Below are 25,899 nucleotides of genomic sequence, written 5' to 3'. Positions count from 1 at the left end.
CCAGCAAATGAAGTCTCTCTTCTAGGAAGTTATTGCAATTACACATTTTGTTATGAACATGCTTATTTCCTTGGTGTGTTACAGCAACACAAAAAAAAGCTGAGGAACAATGGACATAATTTCACACAAAACCACAAAAATGGGCCAGACAAAATTATTGGCACTTTCAACTTAATGACTTAATATTTAATTGCACACCCCGTGGAATCAATCACTTCCTATGACCATCAACAAGCTTCTTACACCTTTCAACTGGAATTTTGGCCACTCTTCTTTTTCCAGGTCTCTCATATTTGAAGGCTCTCTTCTCCCAACAGCAATTTTAAGATCTCTCCACAAGTATTCAATGGGATTTAGATCTGGACTCATTGCTGGCCACTTAAGAACTCTCCAGCGTTTTGTTACCATCTATTTCTGGGTGCTTCTTACGTATGTTTGTGGTCATTGTCCTGCTGAAAGGTCCATGACATAGGACACAAACGAAGCTTTCTGGTGGACCTAGAATTCTTTGGTAATCTTCAGATTTCGTTCTAATTTGCACATATTCATGGCACGCAGTGCCGGATACAGCAAGACACCCCTAAGCATCTTTGAACCTACATCATATTTGACTGTAGATACTATGTTCTTTTCTTTGTAGGCCTAATTCCCTTTTCAGTAAACAGTAGAATGATGTGCTTTAGCAAAAGCTTCTATTTTGGACTCATCTGTCTACAAGATGCTTTCCGAAAAGGATTCTGGCTTACTTATGTACATTTTGGCAGACTTTAGTCTAGCTTTTTTATGTATTTGTGTCATCAGAGGGGTCTTGCTAGGTTTCCTGGCATAGCGTTAAATTTCTTTCAAATGTCGATGGATAGAAGCGCTTTAACATGCTTTTTGTTCAACAATGGAGTCTTGCGTGCAGTGAACATGCATACAGGTCATGAAGGTTGAGTGCATTAGTTGTCATTTTCTTTGAAATAATTGTACTTACTGATTCCAGGTCTTTTTGTAGCTCTCCACAGGTGGTTCTTGGCCCTTGGACAACCCTTCTGATTCTTTTCACTCCTCTGTTTGGTCATGACCATGACCATGTGATATTTCAGTTTTTCTTTAATAAATTTGCACAAATGTCTTCATTTCTGTTTTGGTTTTTTTTTATCTGTCAAGATGGAGTGCAGAATGTACATTAGTGAGAAAAAAATAAACTTATTTGAATTTACCAAATGGCTGCAATGAAACAGTGAAAAATGTAAATGGGTCTGACTAATTTACGTTCCCACTGTATATACACAAGTAGACAGAATCCTACAATGGTAACAGAAATGACTTGACACGGAGTAAACTTAATTTTCCATTTAAATGTACTAAATGTTAACTAATGAATATCAGACATTGCTATTGAATTGTGGTTCAGCAGAAAAATAAAAAACAATTAAAATGGCCTTTGAATACCATATTATCCCATACAGCATGATTAGTGTAGGGCAGGGGTGGGGAACCTTTTTTCTGTCGGGGGCCATTTGGAAATTTCTACCAACCTTCGGGGGCCGCACAAAATTATCAATGTTTAAATGAGCCTGCTATATTGGGTGAAGCAATTAATTAACTGGGGGCATGGGGCTGGGGGCACAGACACCACACGCGGGGCTGGGGGCACAGACACCACACGCGGGGCTGGGGGCACAGACACCACACGCGGGGCTGGGGGCACAGACACCACACGCGGGGCTGGGGGCACAGACACCACACGCGGGGCTGGGGGCACAGACACCACACAAGGGGCTGGGGGCACAGACACCACACAAGGGGCTGGGGGCACAGACACCACACAAGGGGCTGGGGGCACAGACACCACACGCGGGGCTGGGGGCACAGACACCACTGGAGGGGCTGGGGGCACAGACACCACTGGAGGGGCTGGGGGCACAGACATCCCTGTGGGGAGGCACAGACATCCCTGGGGGGAGGCACAGACATCACTGGGGGGGAGGCACAGACATCACTGGGGGGGAGGCACAGACATCACTGGGGGGGAGGCACAGACATCACTGGGGGGGAGGCACAGACATCACTGGGGGGGGAGGCACAGACATCACTGGGGGGGAGGCACAGACATCACTGGGGGGGAGGCACAGACATCACTGGGGGGGAGGCACAGACATCACTGGGGGGGGAGGCACAGACATCACTGGGGGGAGGCACAGACATCACTGGGGGGGAGGCACAGACATCACTGGGGGGGAGGCACAGACATCACTGGGGGGGAGGCACAGACATCACTGGGGGCAGGCACAGACATCACTGGGGGGGAGGCACAGACATCACTGGGGGGAGGCACAGACATCACTGGGGGGGAGGCACAGACATCACTGGGGGGGAGGCACAGACATCACTGGGGGGGAGGCACAGACATCACTGGGGGGAGGCACAGACATCACTGGGGGGGAGGCACAGACATCACTGGGGGGAGGCACAGACATCACTGGGGGGGAGGCACAGACATCACTGGGGGGGAGGCACAGACATCACTGGGGGGGAGGCACAGACATCACTGGGGGGGCTGCACACAGGACTGGGGGGGCTGCACACAGGACTGGGGGGGCTGCACACAGGACTGGGGGGGGCTGCACACAGGACGGGGGGGGCTGCACACAGGACTGGGGGGGCTGCACACAGGACTGGGGGGGCTGCACACAGGACTGGGGGGGCTGCACACAGGACTGGGGGGGGCTGCACACAGGACTGGGGGGGCTGCACACAGGACTGGGGGGGCTGCACACAGGACGGGGGGGGCTGCACACAGGACTGGGGGGGGCTGCACACAGGACTGGGGGGGCTGCACACAGGACTGGGGGGGCTGCACACAGGACTGGGGGGGCTGCACACAGGACTGGGGGGGGGCTGCACACAGGACTGGGGGGGGCTGCACACAGGACTGGGGGGGGCTGCACACAGGACTGGGGGGGGTTGTACACAGGACTGGGGGGGGTTGCACACAGGACTGGAGGGGGCTGCACACAGGACTGGGGGGGGCTGCACACAGGACTGGGGGGGGCTGCACACAGGACTGGGGGGGGCTGCACACAGGACTGGGGGGGCTGCACACAGGACTGGGGGGGCTGCACACAGGACTGGGGGGGCTGCACACAGGACTGGGGGGGGCTGCACACAGGACTGGGGGGGCTGCACACAGGACTGGGGGGGCTGCACACAGGACTGGGGGGGCTGCACACAGGACTGGGGGGGTGCACACAGGACTGGGGGGGTGCACACAGGACTGGGGGGGCTGCACACAGGACTGGGGGAGCTGCACACAGGACTGGGGGGGGCTGCACACAGGACTGGGGGGGGCTGCACACAGGACTGGGGGGGGCTGCACACAGGACTGGGGGGGGCTGCACACAGGACTGGGGGGGTGCACACAGGACTGGGGGGGGTGCACACAGGACTGGGGGTGCACACAGGACTGGGGGGTGCACACAGGACTGGGTGATGGGCTGCACATAGGATTGTGTGGGGGTGCACACAGGACATTGGGGGGGTGCACACAGGACTGGCAGGTACACACAGGACTGGGGGGGGTGCACACAGGACTGGCGGGTGCACACAGGACTGGCGGGTGCACACAGGACTGGGGGGTGCACACAGGACTGGGGGGTGCACACAGGACTGGGGGGTGCACACAGGACTGGGGGGTGCACACAGGACTGGGGGGTGCACACAGGACTGAGGGGGTGCACACAGGACTGAGGGGGTGCACACAGGACTAGGGGGTGCACACAGGACTGGGGGGTGCACACAGGACTGGGGGGGTGCACACAGGACTGGGGGGGTGCACACAGGACTGGGGGGGTGCACACAGGACTGGGGGGGTGCACACAGGACTGGGAGGGTGCACACAGGACTGAGGGGGTGCACACAGGACTGGGGGGGTGCACACAGGACAGGGGGGGTGCACACAGGACAGGGGGGGTGCACACAGGACAGGGGGGGTGCACACAGGACTGGGGGGGTGCACACAGGACTGGGGGGGTGCACACAGGACTGGGGGGTGCACACAGGACTGGGGAGTGCACACAGGACTGGGTGATGGGCTGCACATAGGATTGTGTGGGGGTGCACACAGGACATTGGGGGGGTGCACACAGGACTGGGGGGTGCACACAGGACTGGGGGGGGCACACAGGACTGGGGGGGTGCACACAGGACTGGGGGGGTGCACACAGGACTGGGGGGTGCACACAGGACTGGGGGGTGCACACAGGACTGGGGGGTGCACACAGGACTGGGTGATGGGCTGCACATAGGATTGTGTGGGGGTGCACACAGGACATTGGGGGGCTGCACACAGGACTGGGGGAGGGGTGCACAAAGGATTGGGGGGTGCAAACAGGACTACTGGGTGATGGGCTGCACACAGGACATTGGGGGGATTCACACAGGACTGGGGGAGGGGTGCACACAGGACATTGGGGGCCACACTGCGCTGAGAGTTTCATGCAACTCTGGGGGAGAGGGTTTACAGAACTGGTGTGGGGAGGCACAAAGCATTGGGCAGGGCACATAGCAGCAGAGGGTCGGCGCTGGACTCACAGCAGCATTGCACTCACATCACCGGAGTGCAGGAGCCGGACACACTGCATCAGAAGGAGAAGGCAGGCACTGATCTCCGGAGGGCAGGGGGCGGACACACAAGGCTAGAAGCTGTGAGGCTGCTGTGGACCCGCCCACAATTGGCACTGGCCGACGGGAGAACACATTGCAGCACAAACAGCAATGTGTGGATTTAAAGGGCCGGCGGCAGCAAACCGCGGTGACAGCACCAGCACTGCCTCCCCCGGGAAACTGCCCGGGGGCCACATAAAAGGTCATGGCGGGCCGCATGCGGCCCGCGGGCCGGAGGTTCCCCACCCCTGCTGTAGGGCATTAACACAGTGTGAATCCAGTCTTAGGGGTACTTTGCACGCTGCGACATCGCTAGCCGATTGTAGCGATGCCGAGCGCGATAGTCCCCGCCCCCGTCGCACATGCGATATCTTGTGATAGCTGCCGTAGCGAACATTATCGCTACGGCAGCTTCACACGCGCTTACCTGCCCTGCGACGTCGCTCTGGCCGGCGACCGGCCTCCTTCCTAAGGGGGCGGGTCGTACAGCGTCACAGCGACGTCACACGGCAGGCGGCCAATAGAAGCGGAGGGGCAGAGATGAGCGGGACGTAAACATCCCGCCCACCTCATTCCTTCCTCATTGCAGGCGGGACGCAGGTAAGGAGATGTTCCTCGCTCCTGCGGCTTCATACACAGCGATGTGTGCTGCCGCAGGAACGAGGAACAACATCGTACCTGTCGCTTCAGCGAAATTATGGAAATGACCCACACTACACAGATCACCGATTTTCGAAGCTTTTGTGATCGTTTATCGGTGCATCTAGGCTTTACACGTTGCAACGTCGTTACTGGCGCTGGATGTGCGTCACTTTCAATTTGACCCCGACGATATCGCAGTAGCGATGTCGCAACGTGCAAAGTACCCCTTAGACTCAAATGCCTTATCTCTTGGCGTGTTTCATGGAATCTTTGAGCATCTAAACACTAAGTGCTTCTATACATTTCTTGACTTTTAGGCTATTGGTTGTGCTCTTCAGTGGAGTTACTGTATCTTCCATGATCACTTGTCTTGTATGTTTCCAGTTCTGGTATTTGCCATTTGATACAAGCAAGATAATGTAATCTAGCACTTGGATCTATGTTTGATGTAGTTGATCATTTTTTTAGGACAGAAATTTATGGCAGTTAGAGAAAATGAAGTCATCGGCTATATAACAAAAAAAAAAAACTTGTAAAGTCATAAAGTTATTTCTATTTATTTTTTACAGTTTGCCAAGGCGAGCAAAGGCTTTATATGCATGTAAAGCTGAGCACGACTCTGAGCTTTCATTCACAGCCGGCACCATGTTTGAGAATGGTAAGTTAATTCTTCCGTTTTTGAAGAAAACAAAACAAAAATGCTCTTACTTTGCCTCTGTCTGATCTCGTTAATCATATCACCTCTCATCTCAGTTCATATACTAACTTCTTTATATACTACACTTCTTTTCATTACTTAATTGTGATAGTTTTCCATGAATTGTTAACTTTCTTCAAAGTATTGTTTTTTTTAAGATTGTTAGCACGTTTTCAAGTAGTCAATATTAAAGTCCCCAATATCACAATATGAAACATTTTAAAAACATTTTAGATCATAGCATCAGAACCATGTATGTCTCAAAGTTCATACATCTTGTTTATGAACTCTTATTCTCGTGCCTCAACCCTTTTCACTGTGCCAAATGGAGTTTATTTCCAGACAGTTTTTGTCTAAACGAAATGCCAAGCTGTTGAGTATGCTTGGCCACACATGTAAGAAAATTGTTGGCGAAAAGTATTTGCTCTTGGCACTATATTTTTCAATGCAGTTTTCAGCTGGACAACTAGTAGTGGCGAAATGCGTGATTTGATTGTGTTACACCTGTATTGATGTTTGGATGAAAACAGCTTCAGCTTCGCAAAACCACAGTAACTCGCTGTGAATTCATTGTTTTGATACACATTTTTTTACATTGTTACACACTATCTGCCAATGAAAAATAGCCCTTTTTAGTTGAATGATGGGAAAAGCAGTCAAAAAACTCGCTCCACCATTGATCACTTTAGAAAATTTTATGCAGTAAAAAAAAAAAAAAAAGTTTTCATGTCACTGAAAAGAGAGAGGATGATCTTTGTAATATTACAGCTGCATCATTCAGTGTAGCCAGTGGAAGTTTCAGAATGCCATCGATAAGACGTCTACATGTGAATAAGTACATACTCCTCTATATGTTTAATCCTCAAATAGTAATATACAAATGCGCTAGACTATAGGTAGGAAACAAAAGAAGATTTTCATCCAGCGTATTATTCCAGGAACAGTATTTATATTTAAAACCTAGCTTTTATTTTGCAAAATTTAAAATTAGCCATCATGCGTGTATCCGAGAAATGCGTTGGTTAAGCTAGATAGCCTCAGACAACGCATTTCAATATATTATATGTCTGGATCATGGTCCATGAGACCATAAATATAGTAATTTCTGCAAACCCTTCTCAAGCTGTGATGTGCTACTATATCTTGGTGTAAGGGTGTTATACAATCGGCTCCTGTCTATAACAACAGAAACCGGGCGATCTCCGATTGCTGCGGTTAAACTCTTAAAGGAAAACTGTCATCAGGATTTTATACCTGTAGATAATGGCATGTGTGTAGAGGCCCTTTAATGCTGATAAAATCTTTACCTTGCTTGATGAATTTTATTGTGGAGTTTTAGATACTTTTTCCCTGTGTGCTAGCTCACTCTTCACCCATAATTTATGGGATGTGTATGGTTTGATTTTTGTTTTTTCTGCCTGTGTGGGTTGGATGGGTTATTACCAATATCTGGTAACAAACACATGTTAATAGCACCTTTAGAAATATATTTATTTAGAAAATTGGCAATGTGTTCAATACTTACACTGATGAGAAAAAGGGTAACAATTTTTTGAACTTTTGACTTTCGGGCTCTATATCTCACCATCCACTACAGCTTTGAATGTGAGACTACCTTAATTTTATAGACAATCATCTTGGCTGTCTCATACATAAATTTGATTTTAAAGGAGCAAAACAGTAACAATGCAGTGACATGACACGAATCTGCATACCTAATCATATGCTAAATCGTTGCAAGTCATACAGTCATATGAAAATGTTTGGGCACCACTATTAATGTTAACCTTTTTTCTTTATAACAATTTGGATTTTTGCAACAGCTATTTCAGTTTCATATATCTAATAACTGATGGACTGAGTAATATTTCTGGATTGAAATGAGGTTTATTGTACTAACAGAAAATGTGCAATCCGCATTTAAACAAAATTTGACCGGTGCAAAAGTACGGGCACCCTTATCAATTTCTTGATTTGAACACTCCTAACTACTTTTTACTGACTTACTAAAGCACTAAATTGGTTTTATAACCTCATTGAGCTTTGAACTTCATAGGCAGCTGTATCCAATCACGAGAAAAGGTATTTAAGGTGGCCACTTGCAAGTTGTTCTCCTATTTGAATCTCCTATGAAGAGTGGCATCATGGGCTCCTCAAAACAACTCTCAAATGATCTGAAAACAAAGATTATTCAACATAGTTGTTCAGGGGAAGGATACAAAAAATTGAGATTTAAACTGTCAGTTTCCACTGTGAGGAACATAGTAAGGAAATGGAAGAACACAGGTACAGTTCTTGTTAAGCCCAGAAGTGGCAGGCCAAGAAAAATATCAGAAAGGCAGAGAAGAAGAATGGTGAGAACAGTCAAGGACAAGCCACAGACCACCTCCAAAGACCTGCAGCATCATCTTGCTGCAGATGGTGTCAATGTGCATCGGTCAACAATACAGCGCACGTTGCGCAAGGAGAAGCTGTATGGGAGAGTGATGCGAAAGAAGCCGTTTCTGCAAGCACGCCACAAACAGAGTCGCCTGAGGTATGCAAAGGCACATTTGGACAAGCCAGTTACATTTTGGAAGAAGGTCCTGTGGACTGCTGAAACAAAGATTGAGTTGTTTGGTCGTACAAAAAGGCGTTATGCATGGAGGCAAAACAAAAAATGGCATTCCAATAAAAGCACTTGCTACCCACAGTAAAATTTGGTGGAGGTTCCATCATGCTTTGGGGCTTTGTGGCCAATGCCGGCACCGGGAATCTTGTTAAACTTGAGGGTTGCATGGATTCAACTCAGTATCAGCAGATTCTTGACAATAATGTGCAAGAATCAGTGATGAAGTTGAAGTTACGCAGGGGATGGATATTTCAGCAAGACAATGATCCAAAACACTGCTCTAAATCTACTCAGGCATTCATGCAGAGGAACAATTACAATGTTCTGGAATGGCCATCCCAGTTCCCAGACCTAAATATCATTGAAAATCTGTGGGATGATTTGAAGCATGCTGTCCATGCTCGGCGACCATCAAACGTAACTGAACTGGAATTGTTTTGTAAACAGGAATGGTCAAATATACCTTCATCCAGGATCCAGGAACTCATTAAAAGCTACAGGAAGCGACTAGAGGCTGTTATTTTTGCAAAAGGAGGATCTACAAAATATTAATGTCACTTTTATGTTGAGGTGCCCATACTTTTGCACCGGTCAAATTTTGTTTAAATGCGGATTGCACATTTTCTGTTGGAACAATAAACCTCATTTCAATCCAGAAATATTACATCAGTTATTAGACATATGAAACTGAAATAGCTGTTGCAAAAACCCAAATTGTTATAAAGAAAAAAGGTTAACATTAATAGGGGTGCCCAAACTTTTTCATATGACTGTATATATGTATGAGACCGCTAACATGATTGTCTATAAAATGAAGGTAATCTCATGTTCAAAGCTGTAGTGGATGGTGAGATACAGAGTATGAAAGTCAAAAGGTCAAAACATTGTTACCCTTTTGCTTGTCCCTGTATTTCACCCATTTTCTCTCATGTATAGCCTGTCAGGAAAAATAAAGGCTCTAATTCAACGTTGTTGTTTCTCCACTATTCTGGATTAAGTTGCTCTTTATTAATTTTAGTATGTGTACCTTTTTCTCAGTCTTTTGTGCCATTTTGAATTAAAGTTGTCTTTTTTTTTTAATTCTTCCTTGATTTGATCTCAACAACATTGCTTATCCAGATGTTTTAGACATATATCCATGGAATGTTTATCTTTCTTTTTTTTCCCAATTCATTGCTTTTTGTGCCTCCTCTCACTCTAGTTCCTGTCTGGACTATAGTATCTGGCAGATCTTTCATTTTGCTGCAGATACATCTTTTAAAGCAAAAAAGTTACAAAAAATGATTAGGGGAAAAAAAAGCTTTTTAGATTTTTCACCAAGTTTATGAACCACATACATCATTTTGAAGAGTTTGCTGGTAAAAAAAAGTCACTGAAGACCAAATAACAAAAAAGAAAAGTGACTTTAGTAAATGCAAATGATGAATCGGAGCCATAATTTCTCACTACTTCTTGTGGTTCTCAGTGAAGCCACATTCATATGCATCATATGGCACTATTTTTAGTTGCTTGCGGCATATGTGTTATTAATGTAAATTTTCAAATGACGACATTTCACCAATACAAATAAACCATTAGAATAACACAAGCGCCCGCAAGAGCTATATATAGAGAGAATCCGGTAGCTGTTGGCAAAACAACTAACCCTATGTGTTGTGATTGACTAGTACATACACAGTAGATGAAGGTCCACACCGCAGAATGAGCTATTCAGTCCATATAATTAAACACAATGAAAATATAATGTGAATGAATACTTCAACCAAGGTCCTGAACAATGAATGCAAAGCATTGCCACCGCTTTGCACGTGCCGTTATGTAGAGGTAACAAGTGTCCAATCCTGTTTTCATAAAGCTGTAGAAGTCCTTCGATAGTCGTAAACCATGGCACTCTGGCCAAGAGGGAGCCTGGTAACCACACGAGCAGAAGTTGGAAAACCATGGGACTTCACAACTGTGAAGGCCAGAAGACATACACGTTTTGAGGAATTGCAGTTCCTCTTTGTCAGAGTCTGGCTGAGGACAGACAGAGGCTGGTTAATGAAGCCCAGAGGCATCCCAAACATGCAAATAACAAAAACAGTGGACGAAGGGAGTTGGACCACCGTTTCCACAAGACTGAGCAAATGAATGTATTAAAGAACAATACAGGTGACATTAATGAAAGTTGTCTTACAGAAAATATATGTATATAATTGAAATGTACATATCCAGTAACACTGGCTGGTTTATAGACTGGTTTATAGAGCCCAAAGTCCACCCACATGCGAGGATCCTGAGGAAGAAGCCGTATAGGTTTCAAACTCATAGAATAAGCCACAATTGACTCATTGATGTTTCCTGGACTCTCGTCTTCAACAGCAGTGTTTTTACCCTTCTTCTACCTCATAATGTGACACTGGTCAGAATTGGAAAAAAAAATGGTCTGGTCAGGAAGGTACAAACAGACAACAACAATAAAGTGATTTATTTTCAGTTTCAGTTATAGCAATATCAAACTTGTATAGTTTTTTTTTTACATTTTAGTAGTGAAGACCTATGTTTTCGTTTGTTTGTTTCATGGTTAGCTAATGTTTGTAATGTTATTATTTGGAGACACAAACAATGTTCTTTAGTGCATTCCTTACAAAGGTGCAGCGACCGAAAGATGGAAATTCTGGCATTTCAAATATCTTGTGCTTTACAGTGTGGATTAAGTGACTCTGTCATAAGTATTAACCCTGCCAAACCATCTCTATGGGCATGTAAATCATAGAAAGTTGACTAAAATGATGCCTAGATATCTTTAATCTGATGTGTTATGCCTAAGATATCAACATTTTTCTTAATATGTAATGGAGCTGTTAAAATCTATAGGCCGGAGATGCATCTGTCTGACAGTCTGTGTCCTTAGTCCTAATCTCACTGCATAGAATTAAAACTATCAGTCATTACATGTCTGATACTGAAAACTCCTTACATTAAAAATAAGCTAACACAGTTAAACAGAACTGAACTGTGTTTTTACAGACACCTCTTAAATAGCAGCTCATTAGTAAAGCTGATTTCACTAACACTTCTGGAGCTTCCATCTCACTTGCAGCCAGTGTGTGTGTGTGTGTGGGGGGGGGGGGGGGCAGCACAGCTAATATGACAGCATTATGAGAGGAGAGCTGTTTTTGGAGATGTTTGTAATGAAGCACAGATCAGCTCTGGTGTACAGTGATAGTCTTCTCTCCTGATCTCACTGCACCTGCACAGCAGTGTGTGATTTTTAACTGTCAATAATTACATGTCTCACACTAGTAACACCTTCTTTCATTTAAAATAAGTTGTATGTGCAGCTTTTTGGGGAGATCTGTGTCAAGCCCATAGCTCTTAATAACTCATTTACATAATGATGAAAATGTGGATTTCTCTGGAATAAGACATCAGATTGGAGGTATCAATGTATCATCTTATTCAACTTTTCATGAAATGTATGCCCATATAGATGGCTTAGGGGGAATTATCCCTCTGACTGATTCTCTTTATGGGAAACCTGTCATGTACAGGAACGCTATTTACCAGCAGATATAGAGTTAATTTGCAGGTAAATAACATGAAAATCATGCATACTTGTTTCTAATGGTGCAGCTGTTACCTGGTGAAAATGAGTTTATAGCCTCTCTATGGCCACTTTCTTCCAGACATAGGGGTTATAGAAGAGGCGGTTAAAGTCATCGCTTAACTTACAGTGAAAATGACAGCGGCATTTAACAGGTTAATAATACCTGCGAGTGAAGCTCCACTCGCAGCTGAGGCAGATGATGGCTGAATAACAACCATCATCTGCCAGGAATGGGGTGGGCTCAGCTCTCTATTCATCCTTTGATATACAGCGCTGACCATTACGGTGCTAGACCAGCTTTTAAAAATTACTTTTTTGAGACTGGTCTCTAAGATTCACACGTCTGTTTTTGTACAGAAAACATTTTGCCATTCTCATTATCATCACAGACAAGATTGAAATAAAAGATGTCACCTTTATACACAGTAGATAAGTTTTCACTATTTTCAATAAATGATGTCACAGCTTAGTTCCTTCCCCTCCATTCAAAATGACCTTTGCCCAGATTAGAGTAGATATGTTCAGATTAAAAACTATTTCTATACAAAAGAAAGGGTCTAAGTTAATCTATTGCTGCTAATGTCCCTGTGCCAGGAAATAGGAGTCTTAAATTAGGTCTAGTGTGAACTGTGCAAGATTTATTTGTTAAAGCGCATCGATCACAAGGATTTTCGTATATAACCTAAAGCCAGTGCTTTAGTAGCACTATCATGCTGATTCTATATATGCCTGTAGTGGTCAGCTAGGATGTAATGTTTTAGAAACATAAGCAAGTAAAGTTTGTAAAATGAGCAGCTTTTTTAATGACAGCAGTAGCTGATCAGCTGATAGCTGGGGTGGGTTTTCATAGTGCTTCCCACCCCCGCCTGTCCATCCTCCCTCCATCTGTTATTTATGCTAATTCTATTATAGAATAATTTTTCTAAGTGACTAGAAGGACCTGTGCTGATGTTATACTTATGTGACCAGAAGGGACGGGGCCTCAGCCACCAAAATAATGTTGTTTCCTGGTATCAGCTATGTTGGCTAAGGCTCCAACCCTTCTGGTCACATGGGCATGACATTAGCACAGGTCCTTCTAGTCACTTAGTAAAATTTTTCTATAATAGAATTAGCATAAATAACAGGAAAGATGAACAGGCAGTGGGCCAGAAATCACTATGAATGCCCACCCCAGCTATCACCTGATCGGCAGCCACTGCCTTTCAGAAAGCTGCTCGTTTTACAAAGTTTACTTGCTTGTGTTTCAAAACCTATACATCCTAGCTGACAGCTAAAGGTATGTATAGAATCAGCCTGATAGTGCCAGTATAACACTAGCTTTAGGTTATGTATGAAAATCCTGGTGATTGGAGCGCTTTAATTTAGAAAGTGATAAGAAAAAATATATATTTACTCTAAAAACCTGATTTCAAACTGTAGGTCATTTTCTGGTGTTGCATTCCCATAAATAGTTGTTCCCAATGTAAACATTTATAGAATATCCACATAATATGCTATAAATGCCTGTTTGAAAGATATGGATCCACTGCTGGGACTGGCATCTATTTTGAGAATGGAGCCTGTTTTCTGCTTTACAAAATGGCTACGTTTCTGCTGCTCTATCCATTCATTTATATAGGAGCTCTGAAAATTACTGAGCAAACATAGTGGGACTCCAGCAGTGAGAGCTGCATATATCAGACATTTCCGGCATATCCCGCAGTTATGCTGTAAATGTTCCAGATTGGAATAACTAAAAAAAATGCATCCTCTTTCAAGTTGAGGGAGAATTTAAATTTTAGCTTTAACAATAGCTGAATAAAGTCATATGCAAAGGATTGTTAAAAATCCACTTTTGACTTTTAGGATCGCCACTTCCAATAGGTGGCGCTGCGCTAGAGTTTGTCTCCTTTCCTGGAGAGACAATTTGGATAAAATAAAGATTTAATTTTCACATATTAATATCTCTACAGATATGACCAGAGTCTACAAATGGGAACCATTGGTTACATTTACGAATGCCAGAAACATATCGCTATGTATTTATCAAAACTGTCTAACTAGACAGTCTCCGCATGCGGCAAATTGATCAAAGTGGTCATGCTCTTTGTCTACGTTTACACCATGTATCAGTTGGCTTACCTTGTGCCAAAAATGGGTGCCATAATTGTAGTGCATTTTTTAGTACAAGATGTCACGTGTTAGCAAAGGCGGACATATCATTGGTACAACCTGTGCAGCCGCATAGGGGACAGGGGCTAAGGGGGCAACTACATGCAAAGCAGGGGGAATTGTGGATTATGAGGAGCTTTTGGGCTGCAAAGGGAACACATATTGTTCCTGCACAGGGGCCCTTTTCTGTCTGTATCCGCCAGTGCATGTTAGGTCATGTCCCTTTACCCCAATAAAACAAAATCCCTTTTCAGCAAGGCAAACTCCTCTTGATGAACAAGTGGTTAAAAAATGTCTAAACCATATAAATATGATGTAAGTCACAAAACACAACTTTTGGGCACAAATTCTGCCTGAACTCAGGTGCTTTTAGCGTAATAAATATGGCCCATTATTTTGTTGTTTCATTTAGAGTCCCTCCATACCGGTCCTCTCCTAACAACACTTTCTAGCTCCCTTCGCTGCCGTGCTTTGTGTTATTGCCCTATGCATTAAAGAGATAATTACACCGATAGAAGAAAAGGTCACCACTCACACAAGTGTCTAATTTCCTCTGCCTGTGTAATTATATTTGTAGCCTTGTACAAAGAGCAAGGCAGTGCGGCACAGCTGATGACAATCCGTTTTTCGATCTTCTGGCCAGCCTCTATCAATAGCGTACATTTTCAGTACCCTGAGCTATACATATAAAGAGAGTTAGATATACACCAGATAAATCTTATAATAAATTGTAACTTATTTGGATGTTTTATTACTTTTTTTATAAGATCAGTTTCTATTTATACATTGAATACATATAATTTTTATTGTCTAAGTAGAATGAATTAAAGCAACCAGACTGCCATGGGAATGTCCTAAGGGGCCAGAGCCATTCACGTTCTTTACTCGTAGTGCCAGAGACTCGCCTGTGGTTATAATATGCAATTTAACCACGTCCTTCCCCAATTCTTGATGAATATTCATTTACGTCTGAAATATATATATTATAGACTGATTTAGAATGTTTTGTGTGGATGAAGACTGCAGTGTTTCAGTAATGTATTCCTCTGAAGTATGGAAAAGAAAGCATTGGGGAAAGTATAGCTAGAGGTCTTTCCAGGTTAATAAAATAAACCTAGGCAATGACCCAGATGTTGTGTTGTAACAGATGATCAATGCTGCAAAAATCAGACTTGGTCAATCCAAATTGGGTTCTAACCTCAGTTTTTATTTGGGTTTTTAAAAAAAAAATCTCTTAAGTAAATTAATGTTCTTTAGCAGCTGAATGGAATTACTTAGCAAGTGTCTGGATTCCCTAGACATATAAATTAGCCCAAACCAGACTAACTAGGGCCTTAAATGTATTTCTGTACGTAAAACAGTTCATAAAAATGCAGCATTCTTCTCTCTTGCTTAAACGTATCAAGTCCATTGTTGGCACGTCATCATCCTCTACTTATATTGTGGTATTCTCCTATATACTATTATACTTTTTCAGTATATTTTCCATCTTAAAAAAACATAGAATTTAAAATGTGTGGCTAAATATGTAGTTTAAATAGTGATGGCTGTGGTAATAAGAGAACCGCCTTGTAAGTCAATGGATGGTCATGGCTGGTCCCACACGTTATTGATGGTATTGGTCATAATTGCTAACAGATCTGTACTCTTCAATGAAATCTGTTTTATGACATCACATTTTATTGCTAATAGACTTGCCTTCCGATGTCCCAAATCCAGCGAGACAGTCCTTATTTTAGGGAGCTGTCCTGCTGTCCCAAATGGTTGGGGGTATATCCTAATGTTAAGTGTATCTGTGCCTTCACAACGCAGATAGTGGAGTAGGGAGCCTTCAGATTCCTGCTACACAGTTCAGTCTGGGTAGACTAAAAGTCCGGCAAAGACCTTTAGGTGGCACAGTGGGTAGCAAAGTCACAGAGGAGCTCAGTCACATAGGAGCATACATAGGGAAGATGAATGCTTGTGTGAGTATATAATACTGTATGGAGGCTACTGTGGGGGACCACTATGGGATATTCAATCTATGTGGTTATTATAAGGCATAGGACTGTGAGGGCATCATAATGTATATGTGCGTCAGGCAAATTGGGGCCTAATACTATGTATCGGTGTCCATCATACTGTGTGTGGGGGCAGTGTGAAAGCATACTGTGTGGTAGAGCTGTGGGGACACTACATTGCAGGTTGGGCGCAATGTGGAGTCATACTTCTTGGAGTGGGCACTGTGGGGCACCATGTTTGTGAAAGTTTATCTTGTGGGACACTAATAGACTTCACAAGTAGCAATATTATCTCTGTGGGCTTATATAAAGATTGTGCAATGTTAGAGAAATGGCGTGACATAAAATGAAAATTGCTGTATGTGTCCCTGCTTCCTAACTTTCAAAGTCGTGAGCTATGCTATTAGATAAAATGTAACATTACTCAGATGATGATGCTTTTTTCTCCCCCCATACAGTTCACCCATCACAGGAGCCAGGCTGGTTAGAAGGGACGCTCAATGGGAAGACTGGACTTATCCCTGAGAATTATGTGGAATTCCTATAGCTTTATGTTCTTCCAGCAATCCTCCGCTTTACATGGTATCCATGACAACAGCTGATGGTGTTGAAGATTATCTCTATGCCTCCGCAGGGTGAAGGACTTTTCACTACCTGTTGCAGCAGAATGTGTGTGTTTAGGATGATTTATGGTGGTGAAATGTATACAGAAGTGCGAGCATTTTTTTTGTGATCTTAGCAAGGGACCATTTTATGTTTACCATTGTTATTTTAGTTCACTGTAACCTGTAACCACTAGAAGTCACAATGCGTATACTCTGCCTGTCTGGACTCAACCAAGGATTATATAACAAGCTGCTTGGGCAACTTTATTGGACATTTCTGATATGTTTTTATATATGCAAAATCAAATACAACTTGAGTGCAGATTTTAATACAACCACATTTACTGTAAGTCAGTTTTTAAATTATGTGAGGATGTAACAAGAATATGTAACTAGTGATGAGCGAATACTACCATGCTCGGGTGCTCAGTGCTCGTAACTAGTGATAAGCGAGCACTACCATTCTCGGGTGCTCAGTACTCGTAACTAGTGGTGAGTGAGTGAGCACTACCATGCTCGAGTGATCAGAACTCCTAACTAGTGATGAGCAGGCACTACCATGCTCGTTACTCATAACTAGTGATGAGATGAGCAGGCACTACCATGCTTGGGGGTTCAGTACTTGTAACTAGTGATGAACAAGCACTACCATGGTCGGTACACGTAATGAGCAGTTGGCTGATTGGATGGGCGCTCCTTGAGTACCAGAGTATAATGGAAGTCAAGGGGGAACGTCAGCATTTTTACAGAAGAGCTTCCAGAAAAATCTTTCAGTCCCCCACTGACTTCCACTATACTTGGGTACTCGAGTCATGCCCATCCAAGCATCATACTGCTTGTTACAAGTACTGAGCACCCGAGCATGGTAGTGCTCACTCATCACTATATATAACATTTCTTATTTCTTATACCTATGCAGCGATAGCTTCTTCCATTATTAAGAGTCAGGTACAGCCATCTGGCTCTACTGATAAACCAGCACTTGTTAAACATGCTGCGGCTTATAGACTACCCAAGAAGTAGGTAACTGTTGGAGAAAGCCAAAAATAGAGTGCAAAATGTTGACTTTAGTGTCTTATCTTTACATATAAATCACATGTTGAGTACCAATATATGGAGCAGGCTGCCTGTATCTGCACCCACTGACACTTGTTCACTTTGCTGTAGTTTTAACCTCTTAGAAGTTGTAATCAATAGTGAGTACTGCATCTAATTGGTTAGACTGGATGTCTGTGGGTTATTGTGGCATAAGGGGACCACATAAACCCCCTATGTCTGTCATCATTGTATGTGCATTTATAGAAGACTGTTCAATTCACAATACACAGCAGCACAGAACTATTGTGTATTATAACTGTGCAAGTGATCACAAGTTTAACCTCCCCATAGAGACTAAAAAGCATTTACAGAACAGCTTCAAAAAAAATTAAAGAGTAACGTTAAAATGCTATTTTTAATGCACAGAGAATTGTAGTGATTTTTTCCATTTCATCCTCAAAAAAAAAGGTGTGGGTTGGAATGTCCCTCAACTGAACCGGTGAATGGAAAAATAAGACAGTCAAAACTCTTGAAAGGACCAAGGCAAAAAAAATGTCCATTGTGGGTGGGAATTAATGGGGTTGTATGACATGTCGGATTGCAATACCTGACACAGCCCATGGACAAGAGTTACACTTTTTTCTGAGACTAAGCAAGTGTATATTCCTAATCCCACACGTCCTCTTTACGGAATGCGATTATAGACACCGCATTTATTCTATGTGGAGCAGCAAATTCCAACGTCCCTTTTAATCTTTTTAATTTTTCTTTAATTACCTATGAAAAAGCAAATTTGAGTTCTACAGATTTTGCAAACTACACCTGGTAGACACATTATAGATATTAAAAGCATAAACACTTTGTTGTTTGCCTTTGAAGACTTGCTTGCCTTTATAAGACTTGCTTGCCTTTATAAGACTTGCTTGCCTTTGTAAGACTTGCTTGCCTTTGTAAGACTTGCTTGCCTTTGTAAGACTTGCTTGCCTTTGTAAGACTTGCTTGCCTTTGTAAGACTTGCTTGCCTTTGTAAGACTTGCTTGACTTTGTAAGACTTGCTTGACTTTGATAACTTGGAGAAAATCTGAGATTATAGTGACTACTTTGGGGTCATGAGTGATAATTTAAAAGCTCTTTACATTGTTTTTAACGAAGACACATTGCCATTTTTCAGTTAATCTATATGTCCATTCCAACATATGCCCTGGAAATGTGATGTTTACTCCTAAAATCTAAACATGGATGAAACGTAAGTGTGCGTTTTTTAGGTTCTGCACTCAAGGTTGCTGGAGCTCTTTCATTGCACTGTGTGTGCCCTGCAGATATGGCTGTTTTCTCTTCTCTTTTATCGTCTGTTACTCTTTTTGTATTGTCAAGTTTCAAGTACTTGAGTTTATAAATTGCTGTATATTTTATTTTGCAAATATAACATTGTAAATAGAAAGTTATGTCAAGTGGTGTAAGGTTAAAAAAAAAAGGTTTTATATTTGATATTTCTTGTGCACTAATTCAGCTCACTGGGATATTGTCCACTTTTCGAGATATTTTTATAACCAGAGTTGCTGTAAGGTTGAAATAATAAGAAATGCGTTGGAGCCATGCTTACTTGTTGATGACCGTGATGCCACCTGATTTTATAAATTATTTTTGTACTATGAGTCAATTTCACTGGATTGCCCTGTAAAAATCTTCCTACTCCGCATGCACATTGCCTGTCATGGCTGAGGGTGGCTGATGCTTCGGTGTGTTTAGATCCTTGTGATAGGCTGCATTCTCATGGATTTATATTCAGGTCTAAAAGCACTGCCTTACGTTTGTGCCATGCTATCCCATGAAGCTATTTGCTCCTGGGAACTCATAGGCTGCTGTCTACCCCAAGTAGATTGAAGTTAATATGTTGCACTAAAGCTCATCCAAAAATCATTCTTTTTTTTTTTTCTCTCTCTTCACACCACAATTCCAGTATCAGTATGTAAATGGAAAATAGTGGTCCCGACATCTTTAGGTAGTAAGATCTTCCTCTTCCAAGTGTGCGACACTTCAAACAATAACTGTACTGAGGCATGCCCAGGCGGGTACACATTACCCAAAATAAGGCCTCACAAAAAAGCCATTTGGTGCAACCAATGGTCAGGCAAGGATTGACATGCAGCCTGTTTTCTTATTGCTTATATTCTAACAGATTGTATTTGAACTGGAATTGTTATTTTTAGGGAATCTGTCACCAGGTTTTTGCCACCTAATCATTCCAGTGATGTCACTTACTGACCAGCTTGCTGAAGTTTTGATAAAATCACTGATTTGTCATCTGGGGTCATCATTAGGGGACTGGTAAAACTTTTGCCATGTAGTCCTCCATATTCTTGAGCTTTGTATAACTCCGCCCCCACCACTGATTGGCAGCTTTTTACCTATACACAGTTTAGACAGAAAGCTACCAGTGGTGTGGGCAGAGTTATACAGAGCTCCACATGCAGAGAACTGGTAGATGTTCAGCAGATAAGACAGTGATGGTATCAAAATGACAGGAAGAAACTCAGTAGTTGACACATCGGTGGAATTGGGGACTCTAACCCTACATCATATTGCTCTCAGAATAACCTGGTGACAGGGTTCCTTAACAAAACCTTTATTTTGGATAAAGTGTGTCCTTTGTTCAGTTATCATTCAAGGTGTCTCACAATGAAGGAGGAAGATCTCAGTGCCTTAGATGCTCGAGAAGAGACAATCCAGGAGGATATCTGGATGCGATCAAAGATCGTTGATGTGATGAAGTCCAATTTATTTATCTATTTGGCAATGGAAGGCATTGGACTGCTTTCTTGAACGCTGCTCTGCATCGATCTTTTAGTCCTTGTATTATAGGGGTATGCTTGTTATTGTGCCATTGTTGCTCTCTAATTCACTTGCCCCATAATCACCTAACTTACCTGTATGGCAGATCACTGATCTATTACACAGCAATGGCTGCTAACAACACTTCAATATTCTCGTCACCTACATTAAAAGCATGGATACAATTATGATCTACTATCTCCTCATGTGCATATAGGGATAATATTAACAGAATGATTTTCAAGTTTTTTTGTGGTCAGCTGGATTGCATTTCCTTTATAATATTTTACCATGGTTTTATTATCTCCTGCAAATAAATATTTTAATACATGCAACATACCAAATCTAAATAAAATACACGCCTGATACCTAAAATAAAATGTACATTAATTATTGTACTGTCTATCCTGCTTGAGAGTAGTTTTGCATTATTTTATGTTTACTTTACCCTTAGCTTCTGCTTAGTTTTAATGTACGGATGTTGTTGGCAGTAACTAATGGCCCTGTAACTCTTAGTAGGTGCTCTAAAGATATTTTTTGCCAAAACCTCTCCTTTTATCAGATCATCCTCTGCTTCATCATTTCAGTTTAGGGTTTTTGTCTGTATTACACTGTATAATAAGTTGTTCTATGATATCTAAGTAAAGCGTAATTATTATGAAATAAAAGGTTATGCAACAGTCAAATATTCCATGTTAATTCATAGTCAAGATCTCTGCCTAAGGAAACACTCACTCGTAAAGGGGCTGTCCGGTCTTCTGATATGTATGCAATCATGCTACATAACTGCACATTTCTGGTATTGCCGGTTGAGAGCAGACAGTCACGTGACTTGCTTGCGTGCGGTCATATGCCAACTCGACGTATGCTACTTCTCTCCGCATTCCACATTTATTGATAGAAGCCAGGCACATCTAATCAGAATGGGCCCAAACTTTGCAAACTGAATTCTTGTAGTCATGTGACCTCCCACATTCACCTGGCAAAGCCGGTGAAAATTGATTGCATGCACTTGACAAGTTGTCAGGATTCAGAAGTCTGTAGTCACATGACATTGCTTATGATGATTCACTGCACAGATTTCTTAGCTTTTAGAAACACTAGGCCAGCCTTTAGATGTAGACCTCTTTTCCTTAAAGGGGTTGTCCGGTTTTCTGATGTCTTCAGTCACTCTGATGATAGACTTGTGAATCTTGAGAGTGTGTGGTGTGTACACTGTCAGGATTAAGCATGTGCTGTCAATATTCAGAAGCCTTCTGTGACTGCATACTGTTATCATAACAGCAGCCAACCTCTTTACATCCATGTGGCTGACCTAATGTTTGTAAAAGCTCAGCAATTTGTGCAGTGTGTAAATGTAGGCAGTCCTATGTGAATAAATATAGAGGCATCACAAATCTCTGCTGTCCTAACTGAGTGATATTTGACCATTGCGCAGCCTTTAACTAGACACATTTCCGCAGACATGACAACCCTTCCTAACATTGCTTATCTGATGGTGACTCTATAACACTACATCTGCATTGTGGAATCCTTCAGAAATGAAGCAGGCCTCGTTGACTCATATTTGGGTCCATATGGGTTTGTGCTATTGCTTCCATCAAATATGAAGAAGCACCTCTGACCCTGAACACATTGAGACTTTCCAGCACCCATATTTTCAAGTTCTATCAAGTTTTTGGACTGGCGAGTTCTATGTATTGCAGTATTGTATGTTACCAAGCATTTCTCATATATTATAGTTAGTGTTTGTTGAACCAACACCTATATAATGCAATCAGAAGACTGGAATAAAATCAACTGATGCTGATGAACACCACCATGGTGCATGGTGTTTTGCACATACAGAGCTTATAATATCTAAATGTCCACAATATAAGATTTCTTCTTATTCACCATTCACCCTGACTAATGCAAACTGCCATTAAATGGATATCCTAGAAGCTATTACTGGTGTGCCATGTTCCTGTTGTGTCAAATTGCTAGTAACAGGTGGATTAAATGAATTAAATCTGATTTTAGTAAAAACCCATAATGCGGTCTGATATGGCATATGCAATATGTATTTCTAGATGCAGACTGGCTCCTGTTAACTCTTCCAGTTCACAACAGCAGAATATTAGCAGCTACAAGTCTCTTTAGTGATGCTAATTTAGTTGTGCCAGATTGCAATGCATTAAGCTGAAATGTGTTGAACAGATGACGACTTTCACGGCTTCTCTATACAATATGTCAGCTTATTGTTCTTCTCTGGGCACACTGTATATTGCTGAAATGAATGCTATATGATCAAAGTGTCGTTTTCCCTTTCTGTAGTTCATGTGTAACATTTCATGATCTGATGCCAAAGTCTGTTTATTCGTAGACCACTAATATATGTATGTGTTAGTAAATCTGGGTTCTGATGCTATGTATTAATTGGTACCAGGTTTAGAAACACTTGGTTTGGGGAAATAATGTGTCGGGTAGATTTCCTATATTACATATGTGAAAATTCATTTCTTGTGGGAGCAATCACTTTCAAGATCTTGGGTTTACAAACATTTTGTGATTTTTACAATGCATCTCCAAATAAATGTACAATATGTATAATCTGCTTTTCTGTGAACCATTCATTGATTCATCCCTAATATAGTGTCTTGGGTCCTCCAATATCTGAATTCTTTTACACTTTGCCTTATTTGCACTGGCTGAAAATTTTTCATTTTTTGACAAGATTAAACCAGTGTTTGATGCTTATTTACCAATTTTATTTTAATGGTTATATTTCCTGTTTATAATTATTTATTATATTGTTTTCCTGTGCATTCATTATTACTAAATGGAGCTATGGGTGAACTGGGCCTAATACAATATACAGTAGCTGCTATTTATACCCGATATGTAAGTATCCTAGTGTCCCTTCATCTGTCCCACATAGTCCTGGATTTGAGTGGCTAACCTCTCATTATTGCCACTGTCTCCACCTCTGAAGCTGTTTGTAGTTGTTTGATCAACAGATCTTCTAATTTCTCAAATATGTTTCTTGGAGTTGAACTTCTTAGGGCTTCGTAACTAATGAATTTGGCACCCTTACATTATCTGTCCACTTTTTACTCTCTCGCTTTGATTTTAGTTCAATAAGAAACACATAGAAAAAGTGGTAAACATAGTCTCCATTTAGGCAAGAGTACAAAAATGCCAAAACAGGGGTTAAGTAAATTGAAGTGTAAAAACCCCATGCATGATAGGTATAATTGTGAAAAGTAGATCCACTCAGACTAATGCACTATATTCAATATAGTCATTTCTGACCAAAAACAAAAGCAAATAGCCAATGATAAAATATAATTTTATTAAGTGCTTAAAAAAGTGTATGATAGGCACAACACAAAGCAAAGGAGGATAGGGAATATAATAAGCATGCACCAACCAATTGTCACACCCAAAGGATCCAGTAAATTACAGAGCATCATGTGATCCAGATGCTAAAGAGACATATAGTAGTCACGTGCAATATAGTAATCATGTTACATGTAAGGTGTTAAATACTGTTTGTATAGAGTCTAGTGCAAGGGTACAAGGGAAACACAGACACAGGTTTGCTAAACAGTTCTTGTATTACTTCATTCAAGTAAGTGCACAAAACATGAAGGGTTAAACAGTTGCAGGGTGCAGAGGCTGGGAACAAATTAATCAGGAATGGATCCTCAAAGTTCAGCAGAAGTGTCAAAGTATAATTCAGTCTCTCTTACTGTACTTGTAAATGTTTATGGCAGAGCAGAAGGGTTCCTGTGTGGACACGAGTTCCAGGGATCCAAAACAGAGGATGGCAGAAAAGTAGTTCTTCCAAAGACTTCAGGAGATCAGGTTACAGGCAGGCTGCTAACAGGATTCAGAAGCACTGGTCCATCAGCTGAGATGGCTTAAGCAGGTAATTGGCAGGGAACAGGGCGGGAACATAGAAGCTGAGGAATCCATATTGACTGAGGGCAAAAATGAGGGCAACAGAACAGGAAGCAAGATGGCCTATGAAGAAAAAACAGGTTAAAGCAAAATGACAAAACAAGGCAAAAAGTCAGAGAACCTCACATTACATTAGTCAGAAGAGCGATACATTATAACATACCAAGTGGCATCTCCTCCTGCTAGTGCTTGTGCCAACAGCATACCACGAAGAGTCTAGCTACGTCTCTGCAACGCCAACTCCATTTTCCCAAATATTAAAGGCTGCCTGAGAGAATTCTGGCACTGAGGAACATTCGTGTTTTATACATTTATGGTCTTCGGACATTTTTTTAAATATTGGTACTGTGTGTGTGTGGCGATCTTTCTCTACTGCCAGAATTATGCCTCGTATTTGGCTTATTCCTAACTTCTACCATTTATTTATGACTTGCTCTTCAAGATGCTAAATGCTTCACCCCTATCAGAGAAAAGTAAAGTCCACTTCTTTCAGATCCTGTCACAGGGTATGTAATGACAGAACAGGAACCACTAAGCTGGCCCTCAGGCTTGAGACCCTGCGCTGTCCCTTATCTCGGTGGTAGGGTTGATAGTAGCCAGGTCCGAGCCCCATGTGACTCTGACTCCTGTCCGAGCCCTGATCTTTACTCCCCCTCTCCCCTACCCTTGGGATCGGTCAGAAGACACTAACAAAACCCCACAAATATGACACGGATAAGGAAGAACGAAAACTCATACACACTGCACTCAGAACACACAGGAGAGACAATATGTGTACAGGGGAACAACGAAAAGGGAACATCCTCACCACTCAATATCACAACAAAGAGATCACCATACCATAAATAGGTTCACCAAAAAGACCGGGATCGCTGGAGCTTATACTGAAGCTATCATCGGCGCATACTGGAAGAAAGCCGTGCCTTAAATAGGAAAGGCACAGCTGCATGTGGCAATTTGCAACCTGAGCTCCTAGTTCCTGCTCTCCTGTCTGCAGAAATTAACTCCTGCAGGGCTGAAGACAAGTGAACCTGAATCAGCCGACACCCAGCTCTGGCTGAACTATTCAGAAGACTCAGGTTCTTTGCCAGACTCCTTAGTGTGACCAGAGTCTGACGCCTCCATGCCACCAAGTG

At 42.5% G+C, this 25,899-nt stretch overlaps 1 protein-coding gene across 2 annotated transcripts in view; it reads left to right on the top strand.

Annotated features, from left to right (window-relative positions):
- Positions 1 to 23,410, top strand: part of ARHGAP26 (Rho GTPase activating protein 26) — a 577,725-nt gene extending 554,315 nt beyond the window's left edge. For both annotated transcript variants that reach the window (XM_075344594.1, XM_075344593.1), the window contains 2 exons: positions 5,862 to 5,950; positions 16,802 to 23,410. In XM_075344594.1, coding sequence (XP_075200709.1) covers positions 5,862 to 5,950; positions 16,802 to 16,890 — 178 coding nt within the window. In that variant the 3' untranslated portion in view covers positions 16,891 to 23,410. The remainder of the gene's footprint in view (positions 1 to 5,861; positions 5,951 to 16,801) is intronic.
- Positions 23,411 to 25,899: the final 2,489 nt, after the last annotated feature.

Source organism: Anomaloglossus baeobatrachus, chromosome 4 (assembly GCF_048569485.1).
Source record: "Anomaloglossus baeobatrachus isolate aAnoBae1 chromosome 4, aAnoBae1.hap1, whole genome shotgun sequence".
In the NCBI taxonomy this organism is placed as follows: Eukaryota; Metazoa; Chordata; class Amphibia; order Anura; family Aromobatidae; genus Anomaloglossus; species Anomaloglossus baeobatrachus.
This window is presented reverse-complemented; position numbering and strand designations above follow the sequence as displayed.